A 15278-nucleotide genomic window follows, 5' to 3' on the forward strand; every position below is an offset into this window, starting at 1 on the left:
TAGACAAATCTTAAAATTAGCTTCTCCTTCTCTTTCTCTTTAAGCTGACATGAACATTACAAGTACTACAGGCTGTGCATAACACTACAGGGAGATAACTCTGTAAAAATCAGCTGAACATTTTAATCACATTCTATTGTTAAGCAAATATTAAGCTTCTCAATGATCAAAATTAGTGTTTGTCAAACTGCTATATATCCAATGAAATTTTTCCAATAAAGTGTGTGGTTCAAGTTTTTTGAAATTTTTATATTTTTGTCAAAGGGTCAAAGTAAATATTTTGTCAAAATTTTATGAAAATTAAAACGAGCCAAATTAATTTTAGTGTCAGGTGTTTGGTACCACCTTAAAAGAACTTCCCAACATTCTGAGGTTTCTGGAAGATGTACAATGCCAATCAATGATTTCAGGGAATACATATAAGGGAGATAAATCTTTACAAAGCCACAAAACATTTTAATAACATGGTAAAAAATAAATGCCTTTTATTTAGTATAAACACATTTTCCATGCAGACATCATCTCTTGTATTGGATTTTTTGTGTGCAATTTGCTGTTTTTATTTTCATAATTTAAAAAAAATTGTTAGTTTGAATAAATATGTCTCTATCATACACATCAAAACCAGGAAGGTTAATTAAATGATATGAATACATAATTTCACCAAACTGTTGAATACCTCCTTAAGTTGTGAGTTACCTGGTAGTATGCATTAGTGCCACCAAATGATCAAATAAAAAATACATAGACATTTAAATGCATATATAAAAAATCTTGTATTAAAGAAAAAATATTGAAATCTATTATTCATTAAATAAACATTTAATTTAATGTAAATTAAAAGTTAAACAGATTAAACTGAATACAATTTTGTAGCCTGGCAAATAAAATGGTGCTGTACACTGGCAAATCTTCCTATCAAATGGCTTCCATGTTGGACAATATAACACAGGTATAACAAAAAATGAATAATCTACAGCTAAATTTTGAAACCAATACAAAGTACAATATATATCTTAGCAGGGTAATAGTTCCATTAAATATGTTTTAACATTCAAGCAGGCATTATTCATTTGAAAGCTTCAACTTTACAAAGCAATAATCACACGAATCTGTTAATCAGAGACTGTGAACCCTTAATGTTTAACTTCCAAAACTCCTTTAAGGACTGAATCGACTTTTTTAAAGCCAAAAAAAAACAAAAGAAGGGTACAAATGCCAGTGAATTGACCAAACAGGAGATTTATAAGATATTTTTTAATTACTTTTTTTCTGTGGTACTGTAAGAACCATAACAGATTATAGGAGGTGCAACAAAAAGAGTCATGTTAAACCTTAAAAGAATTGACTGGTTTTTGTATATTAATTTGTTTTTTTGTTGTTGTCTTGTACATCAATCAGGCCGTCGGTTTTCTCATTTAAATTACTTTATATTTTGTCATGTCAGGGCATTTTATTGCTTGCTATGTTGTTTTTTGTTCATTGTTGAAGGCTGTACAGTGACCTTTAGCTGCTAACATATACATCATTTGGTCTCATTGGCTATCATACAACATCTCCTTATTTCATATGGTAACTGTCCCTTGTTTCTGCTTGCCTTGCCCCTATTGTATCTATCATCTGGTAAAATTCAGACATCTAATATCAATTTTTATTATTATTCAAATCTTTACTGTACCAAAACCATAGGACACCATGCTCTGCTCATTATCACATCTTCATGTTCAGTTGTTCAGTGAACCGTTAAATTATGTTCAAAACTGTAATTTGGCATAACATTAAAAAAGTTCACATCACAATGTTCACAACTTCAAGGTAAACAACCTTGACCAAAAACTTTAACCTGATACAGGACGGACAAATGGACGAAATAACAGACAGACACACATACCAGAAACATAATGCCCCTCTTTTATAGTAGGCGGGGCATACAAATCTTATTTTCACTTAATTTGCTGAGAATGAACATGGAAGCCATATCTTTAACATGCAATACAAAACATGAAACAATCATACAAATAAAAATATACCTCACTCCTAACTTCACTCTCCTCTGTCTGAATAACAATACAAAAACTTTCAGCAAGATAGTTTGATATCCAAAAATATTTCTTTGTCTACATTTTGAGTTTATATGTTTTCTTAACTGTTTGTAACAATGATTTCTTGTGTCTTAATGTGCATATACTGTAAACTCAGAAATTAATGCATGAATATATTACTGTGAATCCTTGACCACTCACAAAAATGTGAAAGTTAATCAATGTGATTGTAAACATTTTATAAAGAAAAATCACTTCTGAAATTGTAAGTGTTTTTATTATTGCGAACCTGATACTGTCCCATTAATAAAAACCTTGCAATAATTTCTGAATTTACAGTAAGTTACAATATTAATAATGCAATCACTGTAGGTACTTTTCATATGATTGGGAAATAGTTTGGTTAAATAAAGAATTGGATGTTATTTAAATTATAAATATAAATTCATGGTTAAAATTGCAATTTTCTGAGAAAAAAAAATTTAACATTATTTTGACTGATAAGCAAAATTTGAGGGTCAAAATAAGATTCAGATGCTATCTTAATGTAACATGTACAGCATAAGGTCTGAAGCCTCATATTGATTTTTTTAATCAAACATATTTGATCAATAAAATATAAATAGAAATAACATTGAATATAAAGGTGTTTATTCATATATACATCATTTTTCACTAAAAATATTATTAAAGTATAAAAATCATCAACTATATTTTGTAGATTTCCTACCCTTTTATCCGACCAAAGGAATACATTTGTTTTGTATTTGCATTACAAAAGGCTTTAAAACACTATATCTTTTGAGAAATCTATAAGAGTTTGAGGTATCAATTAGAGATTTTATGGTCAAAAATGAATTTTTACAGTGATTCAACAATACACATACCCCTGTGACGACTTCCATAGAAGCAACATGATCTGAAATAAACCAAACACATTATTACTATGTATTCATTTTCATTGGTTCAAATTTTCTTGGATTGAGAAAAAATGTATTTATGTGGATATTCAATTTTTGTGGTTTGAAAAAACGCTGCATAAAAGGAAATACCCATGTACTTGATTAACCTCAATCAGTATTCTACAAATAATAAGGAACTAACTGTATATGAATAAAAAAGCATACCCCAACTTGTAAGTTTAAGTATCAGAATACCAGAAGTAGATGTCAAACAGATCCAAAAATTGCTATCACTTTTAAACTTATCACTGTCAAGCTGATGACAAAATATAAAGTAATTCTGTCCAATAGTATCTGAGAAAAATGTGACAAAACTATTTGTTAGACAACAGGCGAACAGACAAGGTGAACGCAACATAGACACAACTCCTAGAGCAGGGATATAACAATAGACATCTAGAGGTCCACATACAGTCTTTAAACATTTAACAAGTGTCTAAACAATACTCAATATGCACCTTTCACTAATCTTTTGTATCCTATTTTCATTTTAGAAACTTTTCAAGCAAACAGATTATTTTCCATTGATACATAACAATATTTCTAGCTTCTATGGCACCTGTCTCATTGTCCCAGATCTCAATGCAACTTTCTGTGTCAAAATCAGTTGATTTGGAGAAATTTGTGTTAGAAAAGTTTAAAAAAAAATGATTCTCTAAACACTTTTTTGAGTAAAATAATTAAGTATAGTCATTACTACATTAAGATAGAAATCTGTATTGAAAATTATTATAAGTTATCTACATTCATAACTGTAGTTGGACGTTGGATGTGTACTGATTGATAGTTTAGTCTTAGATGCATGATTTTTTTTATTAGTTGTTATTGGCTTTGAACTAGCTGTCAGTAACTGCGAGTACTCTCAGATCTGTACTTAGTGTCTTTTTGTTGTGGGGATGTATAAGTACCCTGCCACGTCCACTCTGTGTTTTTGTTAGATGTATTTCTGCTTTGTATCGATCTGATGAGTTAAGCCCTTTTCAACTGATGTTTATAGTTTGTTCTTATGTTGTACTGTTACACCATTGTCCCAGGTTAGGGGGAGGGTTGGCACCTTCAAACTAGTTTAACCCCCCCCACATTTATATGTGCCTGTCCCAAGTCAGGAGCCTGTTATTAAAAGATTGTCGTTTGTTGTTGTATATCATATTTGTTTTTCATTCATTATTTTGTACATAAATCAGGCCGTTAGTTTTCTCGTTTGAATTGTTTTACATTTATCATTTCGTGGCCTATGTTAATGGATTACATCTTCAATTACAGACAGACTTCAATTTTTCACTGGGATTAACAACGGAACTAAGGAAAACGCGCGTGAAGTTCCCAGAGTTAATGAGTAGCAACACCCGTGGCTATGATTTTTTAACGACGGCCATTAGCCAATCAAACATCCGAGAAATATACTAAGCTGGGGATAATATTTCTTATTTGGGATCTTCACAGGGTATATGGGCTCATATTCCCTGTTAGTGTTGTATATCCTCTGAGCCATCAGGTATAGGAGATATAAATATCAAAATATGCATTCAATAGATAAAGACCGGTGTTTGTACCTGAAGATTCACCATTAGTTGAGTCTTTGAGGCCTATATAGTCCTGGCCATCTGTTAACTTGGGTGGTGGACGTTGATACTTTACATCAGGTCTTGGACCTTCATTTTGATTCTGAAAAACAACATAAAATATTTTAAGCTACCAATATCAATTAACATATCTTCTTTCAAATTATCTATCTGTATTGTTTATGTATGCACCTTTTAATCCTTTGTCTCTGACAAAAATCAACTTTTCTTGTATGATACAATTAAATTAGATTCCTTAATATTCTTAAATGAATGAGTTTTATTTTACTTTCACATTTGGAATTAAGAAGTGTCATAAAATAATTGGTGAAGTCTAAAGCAAATATAGTCATTGGTTGTCTATAACAAACAGTTTAATCTAATAGCTTTTTTGTTTGTGTTTCATGAACTTACCACTACTGGAGCACCACAGACAACTTTTAATAATTTATGGCACCTTTTGTGTACTGTTAGTTTACACTGTATACACTTGTATCCTTGACGACCAAGGCCCCATATTCTATCTGCGCAAAATGAGCAAAAGGCTTTCTAAAATAGGAAACAAAAATCATCATTAATGAACGCAATATCTGAATAGATACAAACAATTAATACACTAACGTTACTAAATTACTTTATAAACAAACAATATCATGAAATGTATGTTTAAATCTGACAAAAAATACTTCTTTTCTTTTAAATATGACTTCTTTCTATACCTTTTTTTACCCCCCCCCCCCCCTTTTTTTTTGTGTAGACTGAAATTGAGCTTGAGAAACTTTTATTCATTCATACATCTACACCTAGTTTCCTTTTTATTTATAATTTACACAATTGTAGATAACCGTGATATAATACTACAGAGATTCTTTAGCATGGAACAAGACAAAGACCACATTAACCGTTCACATCTTTTCCATCAATCCTTCTGTCAAAAATGAATCTACAACACATATGAGAGCTGACAAATGTATCATTATATAGTTTACCATATAGTACAACTTTCACAGCATAAAAATGTTTAATATAACTTTTGGAATAAGTGATTATTTATTCAATAAAATGGGAGGCTATATTTTAAGGACATCTAACCTTCCTGTGTTACCTTTGAGAATATTTAAGCCTGAAATAAGTGACTTACAATTTCAAGGGGAAATAACTATGTTAAATACCTTTGAAAATCTTTTTGCCTGAAATAAGTGACCATTCATTCTGTATAGTTTCCTCCATCTTCTCGCACCTTTTCTGTACATGTTCTCTAAAAAACAGATAAAAAAGATATGGGTTTGCACCTTTTAAAAAATTACTATTTTAAAAATTTTGGGTTGCTTTTGGGTATACAAATATTGACAATTTGTTTTAAGTGCAACACAATTTTGTATTTGGAGGTATATTTAATTCCTGGATGGATTTTCATTTGAATTTGAAATATGTATTTGTTTTATTTATACATGTTTCTATAGATTCAAACTATAAGGATTCATGACAATTATGTACAAATAATTACATTTCATGTATGTTTCATAAAAATCTGTTTTTTTGATTGACTGACAGCAATCACAAGGCATTCCAAAATCAAATTGTATTTCTCAATAAAATTCAGCATTCGTGACTGGATGTGATTCCTGCCATGACGTCATTTGATGCATAGGAAAACAAACAAAAAATCTTGATATAACTCATAATTTCATAGTTGTAGCATATAAATGAATTGAATGCTTCTTTAAGTAATTCTTTAGGGTTGTAAAAGTGCTGATCATGTGCACATTTTTAGTATGAAGAGCAGAATACAAAATGTACTTTTGTCAATGCTTTTACACCCAAATAAAATTACAAAAGGAAGCATTCAATTTTTAAATAAATCAATGATACACAATGAGATTAATTTTAATATGAAACTTACTATCCTCTCCAACACATGGCATTCCTGGTCTCTGGGGTACATTTGGGAAAACTGTAACAAAAAATAATTAACTAGAATAACTTCAAAGATAAGTAATTGTAATTTAAAAATGTGTGCATGCATTATTTATTGAGACTGTTGAACAAATGACAAAAATGTCAGATTAATTAATTGGATTTCAGGAAATGCTGCAAACAAAAAACACTATCAAAATTTGATATATGAGTTATTATTTTTGCGGGTTTAGAAATTCAGTAAAGGAAAATGTAATGCATGACTATATGAAGCTTAAGAAAGCAAATAAATTTTGCCTTTATATCCAATAATATAGTATAATTGTTCATTTAGTCAAACAGGGTCGCTACTTAAACAGGTTTAATATTTTCAATTTCTATAGGTAAATTTTTAATGAAAATGAATTACAGAATTATTTTTTATTTCAAAAAGCACTTTGTATAATAATAGTAATATGTTCATTATTATATCATTACCATGAAGAGTAAGCTCAGAATCTTTGTTTAGTTCATAAAGTCTGACGGCCTCATCAAGTTCCATCTGTGATGATATTGTACAGGGATCTCCTACAAAAGACATAGTTAATATACACTTTTATATCAATAATGTTCCAAATAGTAATTTTAAGATCTTGTTAACCTCTTGTCCTATGTATTTGAAATTTTAAAAAAATGGCATTTGTTACAATACTGTACAAGGATCAGCTACAAATTATCTAGTGAAATAAATTGTCCTTACAAACAGATACATTAATTATAATCTATAAAGACAATTAAAATAAAATGCTCCGCAGGGCGCAGCTGGATACGACCGCAGAGGTCGAACCCTGAACAGTTGGGGCAAGTATGGACACAACATTCAAGCTTGATACAGCTTTGCATTTGGATTGTGATTAAATATTTGACACAGCATAGGTTTCTGACACAGAATGAATGTGGTCTAAGAACTTTGAAATTTTAAATTGGACATTCACCTATTATGGTCCAATATCCAAAATCTAAATATATGGTTAGATTCAGCATATCAAGGAACCCCAAGAATTCAATTTTTGATGAAATCAAACAAAGTTCAATTTTGGACCCTTTGGACCTCAATGTGGACCAATTTAAAAACGGGGCCCAAAATCCAAAAACTAAATACACGGTTAGATTCAGCATATTAAAGAACCCCAAGAATTCAAGAATAAAACCCCATTGAAATTGGTCAAGAAATAAGCAATTTATACGAAGTATCTTCTTTTGCACAATACTGTGCAATTAAATATTTCTTGCTATTGCGCAATACTGTACAATTCACAATTTCTTGCTATTGCGCAATATTGTGCTATTGGATATTTCTTGTTATTGCACAATACTGTGCAATTGAAGATTTCTTGCTATTGCGCAATACTGTGCAATTGAAGATTTCTTGCTATTGTGCAATACTGTGCAATTGAAAATTTCTTGCTATTGCACAATACTTATTATATAATAATTTACACATCCTGTTTGGTGTGTATCTCCTACCATATCATTATTATTTGCTTTTAAATATAAAACAGAAATAACCAACTTAAAATGGAAAATTTTAAAAGAAAAAAAAAAGGAAAAAAAGAAAAAAAAGGAAAGAAAAAAAATATCCCCCACCCCCAAATTTTTTGAACCCCCTTATGATTCATCACCCCCTAACTCGATCCCAGCCTTCCCTTTGTGGTATGGTACCTTGCAGTACAATTTCAGAGAGATCCATACACTTACACACAAGTTATTGTCTGGAAACTAGAAAAATGTGTTTTTTGGCCCCTTTTTGGCCCCCAATTCCTAAATGTTTCAGCAATTACCCCCAAACTCAATTCCACCTTTCCCTTTGTGATATGGAAGCTTGTAGTACAATTTCAGAAAGATCCATACACTTACACACAAGTTATTGTCATGAAACTAGAAAAATGCTTGTTTTTTGCCCCCTAATTCCTAAAATTTTGAGGCAATTACCCCCAAAATTAATCCCAGTATTCCTTTTGTGATATGGAACCTTGTGGTACAATGTCAGAGAGATCCATACACTAACACACAAGTTATGTCTGGAAGTTACAAAAATGCTTATTGTTGGCCCCTTTTTCCTTTACTGTTGGTACCATAACCCCCAAAATCAATCCCAACCTTCCTTTTGTGGTATTGAACCTTGTGGTAAAATTTCATAGAGATCCATTCACTTAAACTAAAGTTAGAGTGCAAAAACCAATGTGTCTTCGGACGACGCCGGACGACGCCAACGTCATACCAATATACGACCACAAAAATTTTTTTGCGGTCGTATAAAAACCAGTTCGTGACAGGCCTTAATTGTCACTAAAATTTGAACTTTTGATTTCAGATTTCCATTTATGTCGATTTTAAATGGAGATAACAGAAAATGTAGAATTCTATGATGTCACAAAAAATTCAGTTGTGATTTCACAGAGAGCCTCTTCTCTTGTGTTTTTGGTCTGCGAAAAGTAAATTTTAATTGAATCACTATGTGTGTACTGTTTAAATTATCAAAGGTAACAAATTTACCTAGATTGAGAAAAATTGTATTTCGCAGATACATGTACTTGAATAAGTGGTTTTAACAAATTCAGCATACACACCTACAGAAAATTATAATTTCATTGAAGAGGAACAATTCTAATTCATGTTTTACACTATTCACCTATACCAATGAAATCCACAAAAATTAGTACCCAACAAACATTAATAAATCTAAAGTGCCCTATACATGGATCCATCAATGCCTTCTTACTCTCTTCATCTAACAATTTCATGATGAAAGGTCTTTTGTCATATATATATCTAGATTTTATACATTTCTATACATAATGTACACATTTGATAAAGTTCTCAAAAGCTTTACTTTTCAAAAACAGGCCTTAATTTACATGCTTACCCTTCCAATTCTCCCTATATCCCCTTTGGGTTCATCAACTTTTCTTACTGTCCTCATCTAACCATGTTGAAAGGTTGATTGTTGGTAATCAAATTTATATATAATAAATGGAGAATGTGTCCCCATGGACACAGATGATGCCCCCGCTTGCATACAACATTATAAAGGGACATAACTCAAGAACGATAAAAGTGACGCTACCCAAATTTTTACTTGATCTGAGTTTTGTGGTAATAAGTATTCTGTATAGGTCTCATAATGTTTAGTTGGGACTAACTTAAGTTACAGAATGGAAACTTAAAATTTTGCAATTTTTCGATTTTTAAAGGGGCATAACTCGATAATGATTAAAGTGACGCCAAAAAAATTCAACTTAATCTGTATTTTGTGGTAAAAAGCATTGTGTATAGGTTTCCCAACATTTTGTTTAAGCAACTTAAGTTAGAGAACGGAAACTAAAAATTTTGCATTGGTTTCCATTTATAAAGGGGCATAACTCGTGAATGGTTAAAGTGATGCCACCAAATTCAAACTTGATCTGTGTTTTGTGGTAATAAGCATTGTGTATAAGTTTCATAATATTTGGTTGAGGCAAACTGAAGTAAGAGAACGGAAACCAATTTTGGGATGTACGTACTGATGGACAAGGGTAAAACTTAATGCCCCTCCGATACGACGGGGGCATAAAAATAAGAAGATATACATGCTTACTCCCTCAATTCTTTCTACATCCCCTTTGGGTCCATGAACCTTTTCTTACCTTCCTCATCTAACCACTTCATGGTAAAAGGTTGTTGGTCATCAAATTTACAAATGTCTTTAATCTCAGCACAGAAATCTTCATACAGAACATCAGGCTGAAGGTTTGATATAAAAATATTTCTGAAAGTAAAAAGAAGGTTTAATGGATAATAAAAAGCTATTCACAATTACATATACAGTAAAACTGCAAACTCTTGAATAACTGCAAACAAACTTTATTCACAGATATTTCTTAATTCTAGGCCAATTTCGTTACATTTTTTTGATTTCCTATCATTGTTGTTGTAATTATATAAAAGAAACTCCAAGATTGATATGAATTAATTTACAGTATCAGATTTTGATCTCTCTATCATGTTTACAGAGATGTCTTACTTTTTTAGTGATCCACAGTTAAGAATCTACATCAAAGGGATTACAGAACATAATGAAATAGCCATTCACAAATGAAGTGCTAGTGATGGCTGTTCACTCCAATTTCTTTAATTATCAACATTTGTTTTAATTATAGTCCCCAGGCTTTGAGGTGGACAGCAAGTTGTATATGTGTACACCTTTAATTTTGTTTAGATACTTTTGTATGACATTGAATATTTTGGTGTTGTTGGGATATTTTCTCTTGTTCTTATTGAAGATACTGTTAACTTGTCCAGACTATCAGAGATTTATAGACAGACATATTGTATGGCAATAACTTCTATAGCTCTTCATGTGTACAGGTACTTATATATCCTTGGCTTTCAAAGTTTTAGGTTTGAGTGTTCCTGATGAACACATAAATATACAATATATGTACATTGTCGGAAAATATAAAATTTATTTGTATGAGCTTTAGAAACAGGACGAAAAGCGAGGCTCGCAGCGAGTACAAATAAATTTTATATTTTCCGACAATGTACATATATTGTTTTTATCCTGAAATTTACACCCAACACTTGAAACTTTAGTTGTTAAAATCTAAATCATTGTCTCTAATTTTTCAAAGAAATCAACATAGTTTAAACGCGGACCGCGAAGAGGACCCCAAAATGAACTGGTACGCAAAAAGAAATATCCACATTACCGCTTGCTCAACATGGAAGAGGGGTAACAGGAGACTTTATTTGTACAAGTACAAATAAAGCAAAAATTTATTTGTGTACCTGTTATTTGTACAATAGTTGGCTGATTGCAGGATAAAATTCATAAAGTGTTATTTTCATTGTTTCTGTAATAGATTTGAAAACCGTCTTAATCTGAAGCTGTCTGACTTGGGTTTTATAATGTTGTTGGAATGCTGTCTCATTGAAACATTCACTTATAAAAATATTAAATCCAATATATTTACTTACCCACTATATCCAACCTTCATACGTATTCCGTGATCATCATCCATTCTTTCTTGTGTTGGCATGATTCTTCTAGAAAAAAAATTATATATATATAAGCGAGGATCAGTATGTGTTTTTTTTTATCTTAAATTAACTGAATGTCCTCGTTACGACATATCATACATTTTATCCTAGATGAATATCCAGTACTGTACTGTACTGAAGAGCTTACCTACATGTATCTGATTGATAAGAATACAATTTTTTTTATCATTGTATGAGGAGTCAAAACTAAACAACATAAGATAAACTTTATCTTCTTCAAGATAATATGTGTGATCTTCCTGCTCTGTGAATATTATAGCATTACACTCACAACTTTTGGGAAGTAAATGTATTTTGTTGTTTTGATGACATATTGATTGAATCCATACATCATTGTCATGTACATGCACAATGAACAAGCAACTAGATTCATAAAAGATATTTTTAATATAATAAATTTTTTTCAAGCATTTGTGCAAAATCAGACAATTCTTGATATGGAACCATTTAACTATCTAGCTTATCATATATGATGTTGTGTTTCTTGTGATGTATGGTATACAATATAATAACACATATTTTACATACATGTACATCTCATTGTATTTAATATTAAAAATGTACATTCAGGGAAATTTCTTAAATAATTATTCAAAATCACTACACAGTGAGATACATGTACATGTTACTCAGAAAGTTTTTCTAAAGAATGTTTCAGTAAATTTATTTATTTTCTTATTTGTATATCATGTATATACAAATGTAGCTAGAAAACTAGTTCAAGATCTCATTTTTTATTTTTACATTCTAAAAGCAATGATTCCATGATTGAATCTTATCTATAAAACAAAAAACAATTTGTACCTCTACACATTTAAAATGTAGACAATTTAAAAGGAAACCAGGCGATTGTTTGAGTTATGATTTTACGATGCATGGAATAAACTTAATATTTAACCACTGATTACGCAAACAATCAGATGTTTGTTTATATTTTCTATTTGTACTATTCGGTTGGCAATAACTCCTTAAGGGGTCAATTGACAATTTTGGTCTAATAAACCTTATTTGTAGATCTTACTTTGCTGAACATTTTTGCTGTTTACAGTTTATCTTTATCTATAATAATATTCAAGATAATAACCAAAAACTGCAAAATTTCCTTAAAATTACCAATTTAGTGGCAGCAACCTAACAATGGGTTGTCAGATTCATCTGGAAATATCAGGGCTGATAGAACTTGACCTAATGAACATTTTAACCCAGTCAGATTTGCTCTAAGTGCTTTAGTTTTTGAGGTATAAGCCAAAAACTGCATTTTACCCCTATGTTCTATTTTTAGCCATGGCAGCCATGTTTTTTGACGAAACAGAAAATAAAACACAAACTTTATTCTAGATACCCTAAGGATCATTCAGCTAAAGTTTGGTTGATATTGGTTCAGTATTTGCAGAGGAGAAAATGTTTGAAATAGTTTACTCCTGACGGACGACAACGGACGCCAAGTGTCCAAGTGATGGGAAAAGCTCACATTTCCTTTGAAAAGGTGAGCTAAAAACAAACAAAAATCGCAGAATTAGATGGAAAAAAGATGAATAATAGCACAACATTATGTATATTAAGTCTTGCTATACAAATCCTTGAATAGCCTAAAACTATTTGTACAGTTTTGATCCAAGGTAGCTTTGATTGGTATAAACATGCGAGATCCAAAAGGTATTTGGCACTTCTTTAGTGCATCTAAAAAGCAATGCATTTGCGTATGCTGTGGTCATGCAAATCCACTTTTACAACACATCCTTAGACAATCAGTCTCTGATCCAGTATTAAAGTTTATAACTGGAGTGTTGGTTTGAAATGAGGCATTTGCACAGTCAACATGAAGATTCTATTAGTTAGCTGCTGGACAGTCTAGACATGCTAGAAGTGATAATTTTATTACAAAAAAGAATTAAATTAACAACCTATACATATCTTTATTTCTAACCAACATGACCAATAAATATAAAACAATGATATATTCGATTAAATCTCTATCCAGAACAGTACAATGTACCTTTATATATATTTAAAGAGTGCCCTAAATGTGTAGTCCTCCGTACAAAGGGGTGCCCTTAAAGTGTAGCCAATCATGCTTAGAGTGCCCTCTGAGAAAATAATTACCCTGCCTTTTCAAAAGCTGCAGGAAACACTAAATGTATGGCCATACAGTGTATTCAAACTATCCAAAATATTCAAAATACTTCCATCACGTTCAAAGGATTCATGCATATGTACATCTATAAACCTCGGTTCAACTGTAGTAATGATATACATTTATGAAAATTTGAAAAAAGTTTGAAATTGCATGGTTTTTAATAATCCTTGCGAATTGCCTGTAGTTTCTGTTACATTTTAAAAAATACATGTAGCCTGAAAAATTAACTACTGCATTTTCAAACTTTAAGACGAAATATGAAAATATTCTGTTATTTTTTTCATACTTCCATACTGTTTAAATAAATAAAATATGCCAAGCATGCTGCATGATTGCTGGATGTAAGGCTTAATAGCAAAAAGGGAGGGATAATTGATCTTTTTGAAAGTTACATATATTTTCCAAAAAACCTTATCGCTATAAAACATTCTGCAATACTTGTTGACCTTTTGACATCATTCAATGATTATTTATGTTTGGTGGTATCAAGCAATTTGTTTTAAAAGCCAAAATCTGTGATATCCTGGATAAGGACAGTAATACTAATAAGGTGTATAATTTTGACAGGTTGATGGTACCTCCATAAACATCTTGGATATTTCTGTGGTCTCTTAACACAAAACATTCACTTTCAACATGGAAACAAGTCTACCAACATTTCATGCTTGGGAAAACTTATAAAGAACGATAGACATCAATCCTCATCACACTATGAGTTTTTTCTGTCGGGCGACCAGTGCCGGGACGTCATCAGGTGTGTCCCTCTTGGTCCCTCGAAAGAAAGTGGCCGACCAAATTTATCGCGATCGAATTCTATTCACAGTATCAACACTTTTAAATGAATAACATCTGAATGAATAAACAGAAATACTTATATGTTTTTCTAACCTTTAACTTACTTCTAATATTGAAAACAGAGTTTCAGTTTTTTAAAGTCCTTCCATGTTTACAAAGAAACCGGAAATCACGTGATCTGTCCTGTTTGAAAGGTATTTCCCAAATGTTAAATTGATTTTTAAATACAATATTCTTTCTATCTTATGCTCAATGTTTTTTTAAGCTATATTTTATTGAGTTAAGTGTTTAAAGTGCTTCTAGAAGTATTGATTTGAACTGGCAAAATATTGAAACATTTATGACCAAAAATGGACATCACATTTTTAATTGGTTGACTCAGTTGTAGGATTCCCTAATATAGGTACAGTTAGATGCTACTACAGATTATACATGGTCCGTAGAAGGAAAATGATACTCGATTGAACGTGACCGTCATTTTTCATTGTTGTAGTTCAAATAATTTTTTTACAACGTTTAAAATTACTGAGATAAAAAAAAGTGCTTTGTATTTTCGTCTGTTGATAACACAAATGCAGAGACATAGACAATAGACAATAGACAATATTTATTAGCACAAAAACATTTACATTAAATGGTTATGGCATACAGTATAGTACAATTGAAATAATAAACCGACAATAATATTAAATTAGAGTGACAGTGGTATTCACACGAAAAAGAAGACTACAAATATGTGTGTATTGACAGATAAACAATTATTAATGTCCATGAACAAAAA

General features: G+C 31.0%; 1 protein-coding gene across 3 annotated transcripts in view; it reads right to left on the reverse strand.

Annotated features, from left to right (window-relative positions):
• Nucleotides 1–14678, reverse strand: part of LOC127720603 (protein kinase C iota type-like) — a 30394-nt gene extending 15716 nt beyond the window's left edge. For 2 of the 3 annotated variants that reach the window (XM_052227277.1, XM_052227276.1), the window contains exons 1-10: nucleotides 14602–14678; nucleotides 11482–11550; nucleotides 10149–10270; nucleotides 6961–7050; nucleotides 6470–6520; nucleotides 5739–5824; nucleotides 4981–5115; nucleotides 4558–4669; nucleotides 2930–2961; nucleotides 2031–2057 (exon numbers count right to left, since the gene is read on the reverse strand). In XM_052227277.1, coding sequence (XP_052083237.1) covers nucleotides 2031–2057; nucleotides 2930–2961; nucleotides 4558–4669; nucleotides 4981–5115; nucleotides 5739–5824; nucleotides 6470–6520; nucleotides 6961–7050; nucleotides 10149–10270; nucleotides 11482–11543 — 717 coding nt within the window. In that variant the 5' untranslated portion in view covers nucleotides 11544–11550; nucleotides 14602–14678. The remainder of the gene's footprint in view (nucleotides 1–2030; nucleotides 2058–2929; nucleotides 2962–4557; nucleotides 4670–4980; nucleotides 5116–5738; nucleotides 5825–6469; nucleotides 6521–6960; nucleotides 7051–10148; nucleotides 10271–11481; nucleotides 11551–14601) is intronic. The other variant, XM_052227278.1, reaches the window with a different exon arrangement.
• Nucleotides 14679–15278: the final 600 nt, after the last annotated feature.

This window comes from Mytilus californianus, unplaced genomic scaffold (genome assembly GCF_021869535.1).
Source record: "Mytilus californianus isolate M0D057914Y unplaced genomic scaffold, xbMytCali1.0.p SCAF_11, whole genome shotgun sequence".
In the NCBI taxonomy this organism is placed as follows: Eukaryota; Metazoa; Mollusca; class Bivalvia; order Mytilida; family Mytilidae; genus Mytilus; species Mytilus californianus.